The sequence below is a fragment of the Neofelis nebulosa genome, chromosome 14 (genome assembly GCF_028018385.1).
Source record: "Neofelis nebulosa isolate mNeoNeb1 chromosome 14, mNeoNeb1.pri, whole genome shotgun sequence".
Classification (NCBI taxonomy): Eukaryota; Metazoa; Chordata; class Mammalia; order Carnivora; family Felidae; genus Neofelis; species Neofelis nebulosa.
Window position 1 is genome coordinate 32,909,633 of NC_080795.1, and position 22,697 is coordinate 32,932,329.

General features: G+C 37.2%; 1 protein-coding gene across 7 annotated transcripts in view; it reads left to right on the forward strand.

Annotated features, from left to right (window-relative positions):
• The window catches only part of RALYL (RALY RNA binding protein like), a 723,330-nt gene that overhangs the window by 608,159 nt on the left and 92,474 nt on the right, over positions 1–22,697 (forward strand). For all 7 annotated transcript variants that reach the window (XM_058698440.1, XM_058698443.1, XM_058698437.1 and 4 more), the window contains one exon: positions 18,207–18,254. In XM_058698440.1, the coding sequence (XP_058554423.1) occupies positions 18,207–18,254 (48 nt within the window). The remainder of the gene's footprint in view (positions 1–18,206; positions 18,255–22,697) is intronic.

The following is a 22,697-nucleotide window of genomic DNA, read 5'->3' on the forward strand; positions in this document are numbered from 1 at the left end:
AATTTGATAGCATTGCTGCCCTTTGTTCAATGAATAGCTGTCTAATTTCATTAAGTGCAAATTCATTATGTGAAGACCACTGTGAGTGTACGTGTGAAATATTATGTAATAACAATGTCAGACTCTGTTTTAAAACCAGACTACTAGACAGAAATAGTTTCCTATTAGTATGATTGAATATTGAGCTTTCTTCCATACTACAAAGATCACAACACCAACTTATCATTGCTGGAAAATTTCGTAAGGTGAAACTTTACTTTTGACAATGACAGACAAAGGGTGGCCCCAAATTATTTAGACTTAAATGTCGAGTAGATTGAAAAACTTCTGCAATTTGCATTATTTTTGAGAACATTGCTAACTGCTTAACATTTAAACCTTCAAACTACAAACCAAGAGTTAAAAACAAGAAGTGGATATTATGATGCCATATCATTCTAATCAAATCCAGGATCTTTATCTTTATTTCTGAATATCAATTTAATTATATTTGGATGTGATTTAATTTATTCTGTACAAAATTCTTCTCAAATCATATTTCCAGGATCAAAGCAAGATAGTGGATTCAGTAAAACAGTGCCAATCCATGAACTGATTTTAACCAGTGTGACTAGTAAAATACAAAAGGGAAGAGAAAGCATTTAGAACATTTTATAGCATTTTTATCCTGCTTTGACATCTAAGTGTATGATTCTGTGTTTTATAAAATTATCAGTCTGTGATGGTTGGGAAATTTTCAAAAGAAAAAGCTGGTCCTTCACTACAGTAATTGAGAAGTTTTGGACAAGACTGTCTTTGCCTTTAAGGACCTTGTCATCTCATGAAGTGTATAAACACAAAGAAGCTTGTATCTATAATACAAGGCATTTCTTGGCAACTCTAATCTGCTATAGGAGAAAAAAATAAAAATAAGCATATCTTTGTGGTGTGAGGGATTACTTGATAATTCTTGAAAGACAGGTTATAAACAAAAAGTCGTGATGGGACACAGGCAGCCTTAGTTTCTATCCTGGAGATAACTAGGAGTGCCATTTGGCTGCACCAAGGGTATCTTAGAAGAGACACTGAATGACATAACTGGCAAATTAACCAGTAACCACATCACGGGAGACTGAGAAACCCTGTGCTCAACCTTTCTTCAGCTCCCCTCACCCCTTTTCCCCCTCTCCTGCCTCCTTTCCCGTCCTTCCCTCTCACTATTCTTTTCTTTCCTCCTCAGTCTCCTCCTCTTCCTTTCCCTCTTTTTTCCTCTCTCTCCTCCCATTATCCTTCTCTCACCTCCTCACCCTTCTCTTCCTCCCCTCTTCTCCTCCCATCTGCTTCTCTTTCATTTTCTTCATTTAAAAAATGTATGCCTTCAAAGAGGAGTTTATGTTCTCCTGTCTGGTCTTTGGTGACTCCCTTTGCTTTGCAAGATATTCTACCATGAGGAAGAAAATTAATATATGTGAAATGTTTGCTGAATGCCAGAAATCACATTAATTCCTAACACTCCAACCCATGCTCTAGCTTCACAGTTGGGGGCAGGGGGTGGGGTGGGGAATCCTGCCACCATCTTAATGGCTTATGGAAAAATTAGGGCAACTTTAAAGAGCCATTATTTTTCAACATTAGACCTGGATGAGATTTCTCTTTAATTAAGACTTAGCAGTTTATCCTCTCTGAGAAAACTGGCCATCTCAGAAGATCTGGTAATACTGACATTTTACAATCCCAGTAAACCCTAGGATCCTGCCCCATCACACCGCAATGAGACCCTCCAGTCAGCAAGTCCTGCATATGTATGCACACGCACACACACACACACACACACACACACACACACACATCCAACATCCAGCTAGGTTTTTGGTGCCATGCTCTGAATTCTGATCTGAAGATCACCGGATATTTGAGAAAATGCTCTAACGTGGCAGGAAGAAAACCCCAGAGAAAATCAGAATTCCACAAAAGTAAAAGAAACATAAGGAGTATAAAATACAGGGAGTATAAGGAGTATAAACTAAAGTAAACAAACCAAAAAAATCTCAAAACAAAACAAAAAAAAATTCCTAGAAATTAAAAACATAGCAGAAATGAAAAGTTCAATGAAAGTTTGGAATATAAACTTAAAAGATCACAAAGGCAAAGCGCTGGAAAATAGTAAAGATTTAAAAATGATTAGAGGCTTACTCTCAGAGAGCAGTATCTAGTAGTAATTGTTTCACAATGAGAAAATAGGACATTATCAAATAATTAATGCCAGAAAATGTCCTAAAACTTAAACACAGGAGTTTTCAAAGGAAATATTTTCAACACAGAGAATGACAGATGATCCAGACTAAGGCAGTTTAATTACTATAGATGAGAAGACCTTAAACCTTCAAGTAGAGGAATAAAAGTCACATACAAAGACTCACAATCAAAATGACATCAAATTTCTCAACATTAGGAAATGACAGACAACGAAGTAATGCCCTCAAAATTCTGCAAGTGATATCCAACCCGAAGATCCAGACTGTCACTCCTACCAAACACTTTGTCAATCAAGCATAAAGAAAGATAAGGAAAAGATCCACTTGACTCTTGTATTTTTGTGGTAGTTCGGTTCTATAAAGTCACTCCAACCACTGCATCAGCAAATACTGAACCACTACTCCTAAGGGAAATAGAGGATTAGGTTCCCGTGAGCCTCTGGTCACAACATTTTCGTTAACCAATTAATACATAACCTTGCTTTGTGTGTGTTTCTGTTTAAAGATAGCTTATGTCCTACATATCATTGATTCATTAACATTGAACTCATGGCCAACCGCACTGTAATTCTTGCCTAAAGCAAGCTTGTTTGACACACATATTTTCTCCCTAGGGCACGTCACAGCCTTTTGTGGTTAGGAACACTAAGCAGCACTTTGGCATACTATTTAGGAGCCATTGCAGACAGGAAAATCACCAATGAAAAGCACAAAAGTGCAAAAAGTGTGGCATAAGTAGACCACAAAAGTATACTTACCTGCAGTGTCAGATCTGAACAAAGAAACTTTGTGTGCTGCCTCGGAACTCAAACTTTTTGCCACTCCGGGTATGTCTGCTAATGACCACAAAAGCACACGAGTATTGATCTGAGGGCTATAAGTAATCTTTGCAGATTCACAAATACAGAATCCGTGAATAATGAGAATCAACTGTATTTTCAGAAATCAAAGGATTAGCAGATCCTTTCTAAGAAATTTACTCATGCTCATTCCACCAGAATCATTGATGAACCAAAAAACAAAAACAAAAAACAAACAAACAAAAACCAAAAAAACATCTAACGCAAAAAAGAAAAAGGTCCCAGTGGCTGGTGAAGAAAAGTACCAAGATTGTAGCTTTGTAGCAGACCCAGAGGGGACCCGTCCGGGTTACAGCAGGACAATGGAGAACTCCAGGAAGGATAAAATATGAGACCATCACAAAGGCCAAGTAAACAATTTGTACAAGAAGGAAATGTAATCACATTTGCTCAACTGTAAATAATATTTACGTAGTCATAATAATGTAAACACTGAATATTGACTTAGAAAAGAACTAATGAGAAAAAAAAGCCGGGCAGCTTATGAAAAAATTCCTCACTACAAGTAAGCCCAGCAATATTGTGAGGTCTCAAAGGGACCTCATGCCTCTGAGTAAGATTTAATTCTGTTCAAAATGAATATGTGGTTGAAATACACACACTTCTGGGTATAAGATTAGTAAGTCCTGGCAACATAAGTGATTATAGTTAATTTTACTGTGTTGTATATTTGAAAGTTGCTAAGAGAGAAAATCTAAAAAGTTCTCAACACAAAGGAAAACAATTTTTTAATTATGTGTGGTGATGGATGTGAACTAAACTTATTTTGGTAATCATTTTGCAATATATCAAATCATTCTGCTGTACACCTAAAACTAATACAATGTTATACACCAATTTTATCTCAATTTAAAAATAAAAATAAAAACAAAAGATTTAAGAACTGAAGAATATTAAAGAAAATGCCTGTTAATTTAGCTCAATAAGGCTCAGAACGAAAGTGCCTCTAAAGAATATTCATAAGTGGCAAGAAGAGACTAATCTGGAAAATATCAGCTGATCTTTAACTGAACTCCAGATTCGATACAATGCCTCATAGGAAGAAGTAAATGGCACATTTGATACCCCACTTTGGGGGGGAGCCAATAAGTGATATTAGGGAAAAACATTTCCTGAGTAAAATAGAGGAAAGTGGCAAAATGAGAACAAGGAAAAAGAAATGGATGTAAGTTCATAGAGTTTAATCAGGAAATAATAGATATTGTCACAGAAAATAATATTACAGAGCACGAAAGAGTAAGCAATGAAAGATAAAATATAATTATTGATTTTATAAATGAGGTTTTTACAATTTGAAATGTAAACAAAGCTATTGGTATCCATGCCAAAAAAAAAAAAAAAAAGCTAACTTTAAGAGAAAAACTAAAGTTGGACTCAGTTTTCTCTGTGATGTTATACTAGGACGTCAATAACAGATATTTTTGAGGGAAAAGATTGTAACAAGAATTCTGTCTTCAGCTATGTCATCTTTTATTTGTGAAGGTAACAGAAAGACATCAAGAGAAAATATGTCTTACCATGTACCAAACCCAGACAGAATTTTATAAAGATAGCTACTGACTTTGCTTTGATTCTGGACACCAGCATCAGAAGGATCAACTTAATTTATAAACATATGTTTAACAGCCTTTTAGTCATGTTCTTTAACTGAAAACTTCATGAAGGGACAAAATGATTTGCCAAGAAAGACTGGGAAAAAAATGACAGTGGTGGGGAAGAACTGACAATGTTTCTAAAGTTTATCTAGAGCTGAGAATATTATAAAAAAAAAAAACAACAAAACAAAACTTGAAGAATAGTAATTATGAAGGAGATGCTCCCTTCTACAAATGTGCAATTTAGGGATAAAAACTGGCAGTTCGGTGAAAGTAGAATACAGACTACAACAATAAGCTATGTTTATACATGATGGTACCCGTGAAGGTGGTTATTGACACAGTATAAACCAAGTCAATAAGGAATGGAAGAATCAGTCGGTATTCCTTCTTGTTTGGGGCACATATGTATGTAGTTTTCTTTTGGACTGTTTTACTTAGAGTATATCGTAAGGAATGCCTCTGAACTTTATCAAATACCTCTTTAGCATCTACTGATGAAAATCATATTTTCCTCCTTTCATTTGTTTTTGTGCCAGATTAGGCTGATAGATTTTCAGACTTAAGCCCGATATTAGTTTCCTCTCCCTAGTTTACTTTGGCTTATTGTGTTGCTGTTTATCCAGTAAGATTAAGACTGAATTCTCTTCTTTTTCATGTTTAGTCTGTAATAATGAACACGTTTAAGGTATATATTTTTCTGAGTCTGGTTTTTAGTGTGTCCCATAGGTTTTGGAAGAAACGTTCTTTTTATTTCTAGATAATATGAAAGTTCAATTTTGATTTCTTTCTTAATTCTGCATAAGTTTGACTGAGAAAAATCAAAGACACTGGAACTGGTGCTAAGCAGAAAAGAAACAAGATTCAGGTCACCATGTTTCCAAAGACTTGTAGGTGAATAGTTAAATGTTACATTTTAACAAAGTAATTTGATTTAATAAAATCATGAAATTTCAACTTGGAAGATATCCCAGAACTGTGTAATGCATCGATTCTCTTCTTGATTCTCTTCTCTACAAAATCCCTAACAAATGATTTTCAGGCTCTTCTTGAAGCACATGTATCTGTTACACTGTTATACTAGATCATACAGTGTTTTGTCATGGTATTTTTCTTTTTATGATTCTATTTTCTTGCCAAAACTACTAGACACTCAAGATATTCGGAACTCATTATTCTATTTCTTTGTTATATTTAGCAGTAACATTGTTCCTTATAATTACTACCCTTTAATACTTATTTTGCCTTCTGGACCCACAATGAATAAATTCAACGCCTCTGTCACTAGACAACCTTTCAAATAATTAAATAGTTAGCTGCCTTCTTTCCCAAAGGTTTTCTTCTCTAGACCAAACATCCTTATTTAATTCAACCATTTTCATACAGAGTCATTTTTTGAGACTTATTGCCATCCTAATTTCTTTCATTTGTACGCATTCCAGTTGGTTAATATCCTTATGAAACTTTATTGAAATATGCTAAACTATTCCCAGAGATGTCTAAAAAGTAAGAGTCCAGTGGAATTATTATCTAGTTTTTTAAATACACTACTCTTTAGTTAATGCCCACTAGTCTTCTTGTACAGATTGTATTGCAATCTGAGGGAGAGTATCCAAAGAAGGAAGAAATTTGAAGAGCCTCTCTCTCTGAGGCTGAGATTCACCCCCCATAAGAGATGGTGTGACTGCAGCCTACTGTATGACAGAGAAATCAGTTGGGCTGTTGGTGGCCTGGGATAATGGGTAGGCACCCTCCTGCTGGGGTGCCAGTGAGCATCACTGGCTCTCCCACATGCTGCCGACAGCAGTGCCAGATGAACAAGGAGAAAAGCCTATGGGAACCTGGAAAAGAAGCTGCTTCCTCTTCTTTGCCTTGTGGTTTTCCTCCAGTGCCCTTTGACAAACCCTAACATAGTGCCAACGGACAAATGGGCAATGTTTATAGAATCTAGCTCCATTATCACAAAGCAAGAGCAAAAAAAAAAAAAAAAAAAAAAGGTGGATCTAGAATAGATATCAATTTATTGGCAGAAAAGTCTCAGGACGCCTGGGTGGCTCAGTTGGTTAAGCGACCAACTCTCGATTTTAGCTCATGTCGTGATCTCACCATTCATGGGTTCAAGCCCCATTGGGCTCTGTGCTGAGATTGCTGAGCCTGATTAGGATTCTCTCTCTCTCCCTCTCTGTCTGCCCCTCCCCAGCTTGTTCTCTCTCTCAAAAAGTAATTAAACATAAAAAAAAATTGTTGGTAGAAAAGTCTAACCCAACACAGCAATTGTTTTATTTTTTAATGTTTATTTATTTTTGAGAGAGTGAGAGAGAGAAAGCATGCACACGAGTGGGGGAGAGGCAGAGAGAGGGAGACAGAGTATCTGAAGCAGGCCGGGCACTGTCAGCACAGGGCCCAACGTGGGGCTCGAACTCACAAACTGTGAGATCATGACCTGAGCTGAAGTCATATGCTCAACCGACTGAGCCACCCAGGTGCCCCAACACAGCAATTGTAATGGTCTAAACATACTAATATTAATATTCAGGTGTTTGAAAATTTTAATATAGACATTTTTTCCTACCAAAAGTAATAACAATACATATTATAGCAGAAATTGTCACAGACACATAACATTCAATTCAAAATATTTCAAATGGATGAGTGCAAACACTCTGCCTTTTCAGAGCTCACAATCTAGTGCAATAAACTCATAGATGGTCACTTCTTATATGATATGGTCAGATAGAAGTATGCATAAGGAGCTGTAAGAATGAAATCTGAACATTTATGGCTGAATTCAGTCAAAACAAAGAGATAGATAATACTCTACAGGATTTTGACATGAATCCACCTGGAATATTTTACTCTGGAAACTTCCATGTCAAGAAATTAAGACAAATTAGATTAAGTTCAAAGAAGGAAGACAAGAATGATGAATGGAATAAAGAGATTGGTTTGTGAAGGGAAAGGCTAACAGAAATAAATCTATACAGATTAGCTAAGTGACAGGAAAAGCAGAGAGCTGACAAGCAAGAATTAAGTGTCAATTCAAAAAGACTATAATCAAGGAATAGCACAATACATGGAATTCAGTGTAACCCCACAGACTTTATACTTGGGGAAGATGTGGGGCTTGAGTTTGGCCTTTAAGAATGGATAATATTCAACTGAAAGAAGATATAACATGTTGACAGATGGAGAGTTTGAGCAAAAACCTGTAATTGGAAACTGTTGAGCAACCAGTTGGGATAATACAGAAGACTGTGTAGAGACACGAGAATGTCTCCCTATGGCCACAAGGAATGTTTCTCTGCCACAAGAGTACGTGTTGAGAAATGCTGAATGGTTGAAAGAGTAGTTGAATGAATTATTAGAGAATATTGAAGAAGGATCCGTGTTTCGGAGAACACTGAATACTAAAGAGTCTGAACATTACCTTGTAGGCCACGGGGAATAATTGAAGAGTTTTTGTTGTTGCTTTATTTTTGATATTTTGTAAAAAGGTTGCTTTCAAGTCACTAGCAGTGTATATCATAGGCAAAGATGTAGATATCCTTGGGACCAGAAATACCAGTTTGGAGATCATTTCAGTGGTCCAGGAAAGACTATTTATCTGTAGGCCAGACCTTCTCAATAGCTAGATTCTTCATTCTCTTGCCTTCACGGTTATAGCTCTCTTACTAGGTATGTCATGCTGTTTGCAAAAAAGTAAATTTTCATTTCATTATAGCTTTATCAAGTAATTATTAATTAAAAAGAATCATTTTCTTTTCATTTATTCTAGACCAGAAGACAAAAGCAAAAACTAAACACAATTTTGGAATTTCATGTGTAAGCAGAACCAGGCATAGAGAAAGGCAGCAAGCACGCCCCATTCAGGACGATACTTCCAAAATCCCAATCCCTGTGTTAACTCAGCCAAAACACAGAAAAATAATTCTTTTCCCCCTCCTTTTTCTCTCTTGTTCCCAGAATGCACTCTCTTCACCTGCTTTAATTAAAGTAATTATCCATTAAGTGTGTGAAACAGGGAGCTTGACTCCATCATCTAAAAGACCAGAACTCATACCTGAGCTGGCTGGATTGTTTTCATCTTTTCAACTTCTTAGTTACTGCATCTTGCTAAGCTCCCAGGTCTGATCCCCAATTAAGGAACTCAATGAATGTGTCACAATTCTTTAGGTTCCCACTCACCTCCTCCCTCAATTCCAGAGTCCTTGGTAGTAAATCAAGTATTTTGTCATTGAAACTCAGACTAAGTAGCTTCTTTCACTGTTTTTGAATTTTTAATGTATGTGTGTGTGTCTATCCATTACACACACACACACACACACACACACACTCCAAAGTAAAATTAAATTTTTGTGTATTCCCTAAAAGAAAATAGACAGATTTTTGGCCACATACATATTATCTTGACAAAGTTTATAAATCTGTTCAACTGTATATTCTCTGGCATTTGGAAACCTACACCAGATTTGATGACAAGTTAGAAATAGGATCCTATAGGTACCTCTGAGGATACTTATACCAACAATCTTAACCATGGAGAAGTATGCTCCAGAAATTCAGTCAGTTAGCCTACATCATGACCTCTGCATTGATGACTTCCACAGGTACTCTGAAGAAAAGTTGTGCTAATGACATAGAGTAATAAAAACACACTGTTTTACAAACTTATTCCACGTTTTCCTACCACCAATTCTTGACCTTCTGGAATGGCCTCCTTTTGAACATTCACTTGTCAAATTCCTAACCTTTACAAAGACCAATTCAAATGCCATCATTTTCTAAAGCCTTGCTTGATATCTGTGTCCCACCAACCACATCCTATTTCTTCTGTCTATAAGCTTCATAGAAGTTTTAATCTCTATTTTGGCATTTTTTTCTAATTCTGCTTAAATTATATTCATATGTATATTTGTCTAATCCCTTACACTTAGATTGACATTCCTTGAAGTTAGAAGCCATGTTCTGCAGATATTCTTATTCACAACTCCCAATATTGTGCCTGACTTAAAATACTCAGCAATTGATTATTCCATTTAATTTGGGAAGCCAGATATAGCAATTGAGAAGGTTCCAGTAGTAGTTACTATTGGCAGGATGTCTGTAATGAAACCATTAAAAAGCTCCCTCCATGTGCTAGCAAGTTTATTCATTTTCTTCAGATTATATTTTAATGAAGTTCTGCAATGGAAAATAAAAAGAAATACTTTTGTGTATTAGTCTAGTCAGAGGAAGCTGGTTTTATGAATTTAAAGGGATTAGATAAAATTGATCTCATATATTGCAAATCCTAATGAGTTGTGATTTCTTCTTCTATAAATGAAAAAGTTTAAATTAAATTTCAGGGAAGCTATTTGGTGTCATTTAATCTTCAGTAATAAAATAAAGATTGTGAGTGTGCAACTCTAAACAATTACTAATTTCAGTTTCTCATTAAGTTTTGAGGGAATCTGAGCAGGTAGAACAAAGGTACACATTGAAAAGTAGGATAAAAGTCATAGAAGTGTACCAGATTTAAAAAATTTTAAATATGCACTATTTATTTGTGTGAAATATTCAAACTGTCGTTTCACTTTTTTAAAAGTCAAGTACCTGCCCCTTGCCAGTGACCACGCCTTTAAACAACAGAAGCCTTGACATTTCCTTGACTTAGTTCCTTTTTAGAAACTGCCTAAAACATGTAATTTATGACCATTTTGTTTTCAGTAAGCTAAGAACCAGATTGTCATACAAAGCTCCTACAATGCAAGTTGCAAAATTTCTACCTTTAAAAACAAAAACAAACAAACAAAAACCAGAAAAAAAAGGGAAAAGGAAGAGAAAAGAAAATTATCTCATGAACATAACCATTTATGAGGAAAGGAAAGACTATCTTTTTTTAACTTGAAAGACAAGTCTTTCCCGGCAATAAAATCCTAGAATACATAAAACACCTTAAAAACCTGAACATGACTTCTGGAAATGCCATTTTTTGACAACTAATTTCAAATAGAGTTTCACACAGAAAGAAAAGGAAGGGATTTTTAAGAGAGACAAAGCTGGGGAAGGGGAAAGAAAATATAAGGAGCTAGTGGCAGGAAAACTGGGGAAGCATAATTGTCACAAATCAGACTTGCCCTGTGGTTATCTCTTTTCACCTCTTTGCATCTCTTTTTCTTCCTTGGAAAGCCAGCTTGATTTTGCAGCCTATGACCTGAACCAACTACAGCCATGACATTTCTGCTAAAAGCCCAAACCATTAAGACAAAAACAGGCTTGTCATGATTACCAAGACAGGTCTGTTTGTGCATTTCATTTCATTTTGAACTTTGACAGGTAAAATTGAGTTCCTGATGGCAGATGGTGGGACTTGGAGATCAAACAGTCAGGATGCTCAGCTACCACTTGTTCTTGCAAATATGTCTTAGCAGTCAGGAATGAACAAAAAATAAGCAGATTGGACAAGATAAGTTAAGCAGCAGCTAAGAAAGATAAAAATGATTTCTTTTTTCTCATGCATTTTTAAACTTCCAGAAGGCTGTTAAATTATTGAAGTATTTCCTAATGGTATGAGACACATGAGTGGAATCATCATTGTCATCCCCATTAATAGCATATTTATTAATTGGTCCATATGTCATAGTTGGCACTTGGGGAGTTTAAAAAGAGCGAGGAGACATATATAAAAATTAAGATGAATTTGTGTATCTTTAAGTGTTCTCATCATCATGTTCATAAATCTTTAAAATGCTCTCTTCAACATCTGAAGATAAATAGTTATATATGCTAAAGCATTACCATTATTAAGTTTATTAAGTTAACAAATATCTAATGCAACATGACACAATAAGAAAAATCACCAACTTCCAATTCAGATAAACTTGGGTTTAAATATCAGCTCTATGAAAAATGATTAAAAATTGTCACTAGAAACTGTGCTACTCCATTTTGCAGTTGCAGTTTGCAAAGATTAAATAGATTGTTCAATGTTGCTATGAGCTAATTCATTCCCCCAAAATTCACCTGTTGAAACCCTAATCCACTGTTCCTCAAAATGTGACTATATTGGGAGGTAGTCTTTAAAGAAGTGTTAAAGTTAAAATGAGGTCATATTGGTGGACCTTAATCCAATATGACAGGTATTCTTATAAGTAGAAGAAATTAGGACTCAGACAACACAGACAGAGGGACGACCACATGCGGAGACAAGAAGGTAGCCATCTGCCAAGTAAAGAAAGTGGCCTCATGAGGCGCTTTGGTGGCTCAGATTAAGCTTCCGATTCTTGATCTCAGCTCAGGTCATGATGTCAAGATTCATGAATTGGGCCCTGCGCTGGCAGTGTGGGGAGCATTCTTAGCATTCTCTCCTCCCTTTCTTTCTGCCCCTCCTACCCCCATCTCTCTCCTTTTCTCTCTGCCCCTCCCCAGTTCTCTCTCTCTCTCTCTCTCTCTCTCTCTCTCAAAATACATAAACTTTAAAAAAAAAAAGTGGTCTTGGGGTGCCTGGTGTCTCAGTCAGTTAAGTGTCCAACTTCAGCTCAGGTCATGATCTCCTGGTCCGTGAGTTTGAGCCCTGTGTAGGGCTCTGTGCTGATAGCTCAGAGCCTAGAGCCTGCTTCGGAGTCTGTCTCTCCCTGCTCTCCCCCACCCCCCACTCGTGCTCTGTCGCTCTGTCTCTCTGTCTCTCTCTTTCAAAAATAAACAAACGTAAAAAAAAAATTTTTAAGGGGCCTCAGAGGAAATCAAACCTGTTGACACCTTGACCTTGAATTCTTAGCCCCCAGAATTGTGAGAAAATAAATTTTTGTTCTTTAAGCCTCCTAGTGTGTGGTGTTTTGTTATGGCCACCTAGCAAACTAGCACAGATGTCATACAAAGTCAGTGGCAAGCCGGGGCCCAGACTCAGAGCTTTCATAGTTTCAAACTCTGTCTCCTGTCAACATCTGACCAAACTATTTTGCTTTTATTCCTCTTCCCTGACCTCTACAATTCTACGATCCCCAAGACCGACCTCCATTTCCTCTCTCTCTATGCTCCCTCCTAAAGATCTCACCTTTTTAATGGCCTTATTGCCATCAGCATGCTCATAACTCCTGGACTCACTTTCCCAGCAAGCCCTCTCTTTGGGGTTCACCTCAGTAAGACTCATCAATCACCCATGAAAGTGTTTCTTGATTGAATCAGAAGCATCCAAATGCTATCTTGTCCAAAACTGAACTCAAGATTTTCCTCTAAAACCTCTTCCTCCCAATCTTTCCCAGGTTGAGAAAGGATAACAGAGTCTGCCCAATTTCTAACACTGACTCAGTGAGAAATCCACTTGAGTCTGCCTCCAAAACGTGTCCTGAACCTGTTGACCCCTCTCCATGTTTTCTGCTGCAGTGTTGCTGAGGACAGTGTCTGTTCTTGTCTGAGTAATAACAGTAGCCCTGGACTGACCCTCTGGCTTCATTGAGTCCATCAGGGTTTTTCCTGACCTGTGCCTTTTGTGCCTTCTGTTTCCTCTGTCCCTTTTCTCTCCTGGCTCTTCATAGGACCTTTCTCATCCTTCAAGCCTCCAGTTGTATATCACCCCCTCAGAGAGGTCAGGCTTGATTCATCTCTTTAAATAGTTCTCCCCTTCTGTCTTTCTCTATCCCATTCATTTACTTCCGAGTATTTCCAATGTAAAATGGTTTTCTTCTAAGCTTTTTATCTGTCTCCACCACTGTCAAAGAAAAAAAAAATGCAACACACAAATTAGATAGGCACAGAAAGACTGTATTCAGGACTCTCTAAATAGAGGACAGAGGTTGAACTCAGTTCTGCTGAAACACGATGCAGGGGAGTTTGTGAGATGCAGGGTGAGCTAGTGGCAATAGAAGGGAGATGGATCAATATCATAAAGTCATCTGTGTTTGCTAATTGGCGCTTACCAAAGTTAGGCTCCTACCTTGCTTCTCTTTTTTTAAATGTTTATTTTTTATTTTTGAGAGAGAGGGAGAGAAGCAGAGAGAGAGGGAGACACACTCCAAAACAGGCTCTAAAATCTGAGCTGTCAGCACAGAGCCCGATGCAGGGCTTGAACTCATGAACTGTGACATCATGACCTGAGCTGAAGTCGGACGCTTAACTGACTGAGCCACGCAGGTGACCCGTTTCCTTCTAAACCTAAGTGCCAAGTACAGTTCCTGACACACATGTCCTTAATCAAATTTTGATAAATGAGCACATGAATGAATATGCTTTACTAGAATACTTGACCTGTGTTATCTAAGGTATTTAATATTCTCTATGAAATATGGCCTTTTGTAGCAATGTGGATGGAACTGGAGAGTGTGATGCTCAGTGAAATAAGTCATACAGAGAAAGACAGATGCCGTATGTTTTCACTCCTATGTGGATCCTGAGAAACTTAACAGAAACCCATGGAGGAGGGGAAGGAAAAAAAAAAGGTTAGAGAGGGAGGGAGCCAAAGCATAAGAGACTCTTAAAAACAGAGAACAAACTGAGGGTTGATGGGGGATGGGAGGGAGGGGAGGGTGGGTGAGGGGTACTGAGGAGGGCACCTGTTGGGATGAGCACTGGGTGTTGTATGTAAACCAATTTGACAATAAATTTCATATTAAAAAAAAAATATATATATATGTATATATATATATATATACATATATATATATATATATATTCTCTAGACCTCAGCGTCCTGTAAAACTGGAATAATACTCTACATCTTATAGATTGTTGTTAAGATTAACATTATGTATGTTAAAATACAAAGAATAAGGCTTCAATAAGTAGAATGTTTTCTTCTCCAGATGCTGTGTTTCTAAACAAAATCTAGATAAGTCTCTTAAAATAATAATCTTTTTTTTCTGTGCTTTGGCTGTTGGGAACCTCATTTGTGTTATATAAACACAATATATAAACACATTTGTGTTATATAAACACAAATGCTTTTATGCATACATTTGTATTCTACCAGCATATCCCTTTTTTCCCAGCTTTATTGAAATATAATTGACATATAATGTTGTGCAAGTTTAAGGTATACACAATGTGTTGATTGGATACACTTAATATATTGCAAAATGATTACCACCAAGCATTAGCCAACTTCTCCATCACATCACACAATTACTAGCTCCTTTTTTTTTTTTTTTTTTGAGAGAGAGAGAAAGAGAGGGCGCAAGTGACTGAGGGGCAGAGAGAGAGAGAGAGAGAGGGAGAGAGACTGAGAAGAAGGGCTCACCCGAAGCAGAGCTCACGGATTTTTTTTTTACCCAAAGTGGGGCTTAAGCTCATCTGAGGCGGTGATTGAGCTCACCTAATGTGGGACTTGAACTTACGAACCATGAAATCATAATGTGAACTGAAGTCAGATACTTAACGACTGAGCCACCCAGGCACCCAATTACTAGTTAGTTCTTATGTGTCCATCAACAGAAAAATGAATAAAGAAGGTGTAGTGTGTGTGTGTGTGTGTGTGTGTGTGTGTGTGTGTTCAACAATAAGAAAGAAGGAAATCCTGCCATTTGAAGACAACGTGGATGGGCCTTGAGGGCATTATGCAAAGTGGCATAAATCAGGCATAGAAGGATGGTGTGTAATACTACTTACATGTGGAATCTGAAAAAGCCTAACTCATAGAAACAGAGTAGAATGGTGGTTACCAGAGACTGGGGGGTTGGGGGTGGGTAGAGGAAATGGAAAGATATTAGTCAAAGAATACAAACTTCCAGTTACAAGATGAGTAAGAACTACAGATCTACCAAGATATTCTTAAAAATAAACATACAAAAATATGATGGTTACTCATGACAAATGTGAGTGAAGTAGCATAACTTTAAACTTTGAGACTTCCAGACACGTGTTTGGATCCAGTGTCATCATATGCCTTGTTTCCACAGAAGCGAGTAAATTGCAGTGAAAGAGGCATATGCACTGCTGTATCAGAAAGGTTTTGAGGTGAACTTTACACGGTAGGGATTGGTGGTAGCCAATAGGTGGTCTTTAAAATCTTTTAACATCATAGTTTTGTCTACACCAGCGAAATCAGCAAAACAAACTGAAGCATAAAGCACTACTACCTTAACAATCTGTGACTGTCAGAGGAAAGTGGCTATTTTTCTCTTTAGACAATAGTCTCCATGACCTCCTTGTTTTGCATAACAATGCAGCAGCATTGGCCTGACCATCGCCCTCCATCCAGACACTCACTGAGAGTACATCTGCACTTTGCGTTTCAGAACTTGAGTTCAAACTCACCATGTTCCATTAGACAGTGTTAGAGGCAGAACTAACTCTAATAGGCCTGGTATGCTATATCCAGCTTTTCCCCGCTATGCAGTGAGTGTAAAAAGATATAAACACCTTTATCTCTAAAACCAGGAATAACAAGTGCTTCTTAATACGTTCTTTCAATTTTCCTGATTAAAAAAAAAAATAGTTACAAAATAAAGGATTGTTAAATGGATCAATTGGGGAATATAAAATTACTTGCCTGTCTCATGGTGGCTCCTCAAAAAGTTAAACATAAAATTACTTTATGATCCAACAATTCCAGTCTAGTTACATGTATCCCAAAGGGATGAAAGTAGGGACTCTAACAAATGCTTGCACAAAGTGTTCATACTACTCTATTCACAACAGCCAAGAGGTGGAAACCCCTCAAATGCCTATCAACAGATGAGTAAACAAAAAGTGATGTGTGTGTGTGTGTACACACAGTATTATATTATTCAGTGATAAAAAAGAATGAAATTCTTGTGCCTGGGCGGCTCAGTCAGTTAAGTGTCTGACTTTGGCTCAGGTCATGATCTCGCGGTTCATGAGTTCGAGCCTTGCATGGGACTCTCTGCTCTCAGCACTGAGCCCACTTCAGATCCTCTGTCTCCCTCTCTCTTTGCCCCGCTCCTGCTTGTGCTGTCTGTCTCTCTCAACATAAATAAATAAACTTAAAACAAAAAAAAAAAAGATTGAAATTCTCATGTCTGGTACAATAGGGATAAACCTTAAAAATAATATGCTAACTGAAAAAAACAGGCTAAGAAGGACAGATATTGTATGATTCCACTTATATGAGGTACTTAAAAGAGGCAAATTCAGAGACAGAAAGTAGGATGAGATTACCAGGGTTTGAGGGGACTGGGGGATGGGGAGCGACAGAATGCTCAATGGGTACAGAATTTCTTTTGGGGATAATGAAAAATTCCTGGAAATGGATTGTGTGATCTTTAAACAACATTGTGAATGTACTTAATGCCACTGAATTGTAGGCTTAAAATGGTCAGAATGGTAAATGTTATGTATGTTTCTTGTCAATAAAAAGTTAATAAATAAACGTTAAAAATCATCATTCCCTTATAGTATAGATACTTCGTTCATCGTGAGTTTAAATTTCTTGCAGGTGGGGGAGGGTTGTACAGTGAGATGGAAAAATGCTTCAGACATGGATTCAGGAGCCTTCTCCAGTCTCAGCTCCGTCACTTACTAGCAAAAAGAATTTGAACACGTCACTTAGGTCCTTTGCACCTTAGCTTCTTCTAGTTACAGTATCCAATCGAGTTGTTCTGAGTACTAAAATTAAAGAAAATAATGCATGTAAAGGGCTTTGTAAATTCCAACAGTTATACAAGTAGATAAGAGCAGTTTTATGATGTATTCCTTTAAGAAACTTAATCTTTTCACTGAAATATACTTACTTATTGCTATTTACATATTCTAAAATATTAAGGTATTGTTGGCAAGATTCAGCCAAGGTGGATTTTTTTCTCTGTGGATTGAATCATAAGTTTTTAGAGTGAAAATAAAGGGGCACATGGGTGGCTTGTCAGTTTAGCGTTCTACTCTTGATTTCAGCTCAGGCCATTATCTCATGGTCATGAGATTGAGCCCCAAGTCTAGCCTCACCTTGAACCCTGCATGGAACCCACATCGTTGTCATTGTGGAGGCCCCGTGGAGCCCCCATCAGGCTCAGGGCTGGGAATGGAGCCTGCTTTCAATTCACTCTCTCCCTCTCCCTCAGCCCCTCCCCTATGCATACTTGTCCTCTCTCCAAAAAAAAATGAGAAATTAAAAATTTTTTAAATAAAAATAGGATGAAAAAATGCTAAATTTCTAAAAAAAACGACATTTCTACTTAGCATTCTTATAGTCAGTGAGTCATTAAGCCTTTCCTTTCCATACCTTTTGTTCATTGTTTAGCCTCTTTGTACATACCTTAGGAAGAAAATGATAACTATGTTGTATCTGGTCTGGAAAAAGGCCTTCATTCATATTTAATTACAAATATTAGCAAATTTTGTTTTGCTACCTGCTCTCCTCTTCCATCCCAAACCATGCATACCATTGTTAGTCTTTGCATTGCCAGACATACAATAATTTGACTTGGCAGTGTATCCAATTGGAAACTGTCTTGTAAAACCCTTCGGAAACATAATTACATTGAGAACTAAGTATTTAAAAAGTAACAAATATCTAGTAATAACCTCATAACTTTATGCCAGAATGAGTGTGGTTGAGCAAGTGTCAACTAATTTTTTGTTTCCCTCCTTAGTGGTTATGTCTTTGACTATGATTACTACAGAGAAGATTTCTACAATCGGTATGTAAATTTTTCATTCTTGCTTCCTCTTGGTTTAAATGATCTTTTAACTGTTTTGCACATTTCATTCCTAGATATTCTTGACTGATATTTGAAATAAGGAAAATTCTTTTAAGTCCCAAGAAGTATAATATAGGCAGATTTTCCTATTTTCATTGTGCTTACTGAAGCCTAGTGCATCTTGGACTTTTAGGACTTCAGAGGTTCTTAAGCCTAAAATTCAGTTATTGAATATTTGAATAACATTCCAAAAATTTAATTAACCAATACTGCTTTCCGGTTCTGTTGTTGACTTAGAATTCTTCAAGACTGAGAGTTTGGTAAACTCAGAAAATGACTCCAACCTTCCAAAATGCATCTGCTTTCATCTGACACATTGCAATGCTGTATTGGTTAGATGCAATAAAATTACAGACAGTTCTTGCTTTGCATAGTAGTGTTGGACCATAAAGGAAACCATACCAAGTGATGTTAATAACCAGTGGAAAAAACAGAATTTTCCATGAGGTCTAAAAATGTAAAAACATTACAGACTCTCCTACTGTTGGTTATAAATTATAGGGAAACACAGTAAAATAGCTTTAAGTGCACTATAATTTAAAACAGTAAAAAATGAGAATTAACGTGTTTTACTTCTTTGTAAAAAAGCCCTGTCAAAAGTAGTTTGAACCGTGCTTGCTTTCTCATACAACTTACAGCACGGAACTAGCACACCTCTTGTGCCTTGGTGAGTTGTCATATTCTTTTTTCAGGCTGGACCAACGTCAGCCGTATATCAGTATTGTGAACCATCTCTGAGAGTTCTTCAGTGTGTAGTTCTTTTGCGACTGTCACTTCTTTTGGGGCATCCTCATCCCTTTTTACCACTTGACAACAATTTTCCGCATTTATGTCAATACGTTTGCTTTAATAAGGTCCCCAGGCTCGATATCTAGAGTCTCTCCGATAGAAGAGTGTCAACAATCCTCATTCAGCTATTCCTCCTTGACTTCTCCATTACATCTAATTTTATTTCATTTCCAGTGCTATCCTTCCTCTGTTCTTTGCTGCATTTTCATCTTTTGCATTTCCTCTTTGGAGTGTCCGTTTTTGTCAAGTGCCACATGGGTTTGTCACGGGCAACAAGGAGACAATACAACTACACGGTTACTGTCTGTGTGTGAACTGAATAACAGATGCACCACAACCAGACGGACTTTGAATGAAGTGATGTAACTGATCACTGATCGTGATGCACATCTGTTATTTACAGTGATTTGTGGACTGAAAAACCAGCAGCAAAGTTCAGACTGTATGAAATTACTCACAGTTAGTATATTGTGGTAACTGAAATTTGATTTGTGCTATGTGGAGACTGGTGTTATTTAACTAAATATTGGTCATGGAAATTCAGAGACACACAGAGCAAGGGCCGACTGTACATAGGTCGTTAGACCACACACACACAAACGAGGTAAATATCTTTGAAGCTGTTAATTATAAGTTCTAGTCAAGCAAAATAACAAAAAATCCCAAGGTATAAAAATGCAAAATAGTTTTGCATTTAGAATAAGAGTTTGTAATGGACATTTTAAATAGGGAAGAAATTTCACCATCCCTTGGGAGCGCCTTGTTCTTTTTGCTTTAGCCACACGGCTCCTTTTTCAGTTCCACAAGAACACCATGGACCCTCCCACCCCAACACCTTCCTTTGTGCTGCTCCTTCTCCTCATACCTCCCTCTGCCATCTAGTTAACCTGACTTCATCCCTCAGATCTCAGCATGAACACCACTCTCAGACTAAATTAGGTTCCTCTGTGGGCCTCTCTCAGCGCCCAGTATTGTTCCTTCACAGCACTTCTGGTTTTTACTGTTGCGTTTCTTTGTGGTGACGGTATTTGATTTATGTCTGCCTCTCTTCCTCCATGAAGGCAGGAAAGATGCCCAGTTTTTCTTATTATTGTATCCTCAGGCACTATCATTAAGTCTCAAACATAGTGGATACCCAATTTGTATTAATTCATCTCCTTTGTTTAGAGAGACTTTGGTTTTCCCAAGATCATAGAGTAAATTCATGACAAAACTACAATCATAAACTATTCCTTTAGATTCAATAACTGACTGTGTGGATATGCAAAACAGAAGGAGAACAATTCAGAGTTAAATAAAAGGAGACAGCCTTACCTAAAGGGAAATAGGACCCACAATCCTACCTTCATAACCACTATGTTCAACTGCTCAGTTAAGCAAGTTATTTCACTAGTGATGCCTTTATGACAAAATATGAATCTTAAATGATAATTTTCTCAAAGGATGTTTATAATTTCTATAAAATATAGTATTTTATTTTAAATACTAAATAGTTTATAATAACTTGTCCTAAAAATGACCTGAAGGTCTGGCAGTATTAAAAAATCCCATTTACTATTAAGGAAAGATAACATTTCAATAGTCTGCATACCATTTGAAAATTTTAGTTTTTGATAATGCTAAAGACATCTTCTAATACAGCTTTTTTTCAGGATGTAGAACAATGTCTTAATTGCTATGAATAAAGCATTCAATTAACGTACATTGCGTTTTAATCTGTCAGTATAAAACTGTTTTAGAATTGTAATCTCTCGAATGTTTTCAATCTTGTGGCATCCTTCTACATTTAAAGAATTTCTGCTTAGGGGCACCTGGGTGGCTCAGTCGGTTAAGCATCCTACTTCAGTTCAGGTCATGATCTCGCAGTCCATGGGTTCGAGCCCTACATCGGGCTCTGTGCTAACATCTCAAATCCTGGAGCCTGCTTCAGATTCTGTGTCTCCCTCTCTCTGCCCCTCCCTCACTCATGTTTTGTCTCTCTGTGTCTCTCAAAAATGAATAAATGTCAAAAAAAATTTTTTAAAGAATTTCTGCTAAAAATGGCTCAATAAAAATCATTAGCTAGATGATAGATAAATAGATAGATAGATAGATAGATAGATAGATAGATAGAGATAGAGATGATAGATAAATCTATCCATGGGGCGCCTGGGTGGCGCAGTCGGTTAAGCGTCCGACTTCAGCCAGGTCACGATCTCGCGGTCTGTGGGTTCGAGCCCCGCGTCGGGCTCTGGGCTGATGGCTCGGAGCCTGGAGCCTGTTTCCGATTCTGTGTCTCCCTCTCTCTCTGACCCTCCCCCGTTCATGCTCTGTCTCTCTCTGTCCCAAAAAATAAATGAAAAACGTTGAAAAAAAATTAAAAAAAAAAATCTATCCTTACCTGCCACAGAGCAAGAGCCTTAATCAGCCAAATAGTTACAGAGCTTGAAGCTTTCAGATGGCTCTCCACTACACAAAAAAGCTAACCCTGAACAATTCCCAAAATAATTTGTTTCTCTTATATAAAACCTGTTTGGCTTATAAGTGCGCAAAAGATCAGTATTGTTGTGTTGCTAACTGACTGTCTAAGCAATCTGTGCTCTTATTAGTTTATTTTCCATTTCTCACACTTGGCTAAGAAAGATATAAGCATTTGCCACTAGTGGATAGAGTCAGGAGTTCCCTGTGAAAATAGATTCTCATGAAAGGAAAACAGAATGGAGAGGCTGGACAATATAAATAGCTTACAAAGTGTTAACAATTTTATCCACAATAATCTCTCATAAATTACACTCTGCTTGAATTTGTGGTTAATTTTTTTTCTCTTTTTACTAGTGGTGCAAACTTGGGCAAGTTATTTAATACTACAAAATATGTTGTTTCATCCACGATGTGAGCAAGAAATTAATTTCTGCATCATAAGATTGTTCTGAGGATTAAATGAAATAACATATGTATAATGATCAGCATTATGCTTGGTATATTTTTACTGCGTAATCAATGTTAACTACTAATAATTGTTAACAGTAACCATTAACAATAATAATGAATGTATTTCTCTGACTGATATTCATGTAGCATCGTCCCTGTGAGAAATAAACTGGTGGGTCAGTTGGTCCAAAACAGTCTATTGTGATGACTCCAGATTATTCTGTTTTATGGTTTTCCCTTTTCCTGCTCCCAGCGCATTCTGGTTGGAGCTAAACACACTTACTTGCAGAGAGAGGACCCTCAGCTATTTCCTTTAACCCCAAGCGGCCTTGTTTTTGGTTCTGAAAACAGAAATCACTTAGTTACATGTAACAGGGATAATTGTATGTAAAAACTTTCTAACTAGGTATTAAGGAACTGAAAAAGCAAAAAGAAAACACTGTGGTGTAATGGAGTTAGCCACTACAGGAAGCAGCTACCAACTCCAAGTTTGGGAAAACAGAGGATGAGGTTGGGGATTATCAAAATTTAATGTAGAAAAGGGGAGTTACAGAGCAGAAACTCTGCTCAGCTGGTGCTGCTTTATCTGAACCCAGAGGGGGAACTTGGGGTTTGAAACCTAGACCTTCTTAAGGGAAGGTGAAGGGACTGTCCTGCATGTGTTGCAAAATCACTTAAACTGGA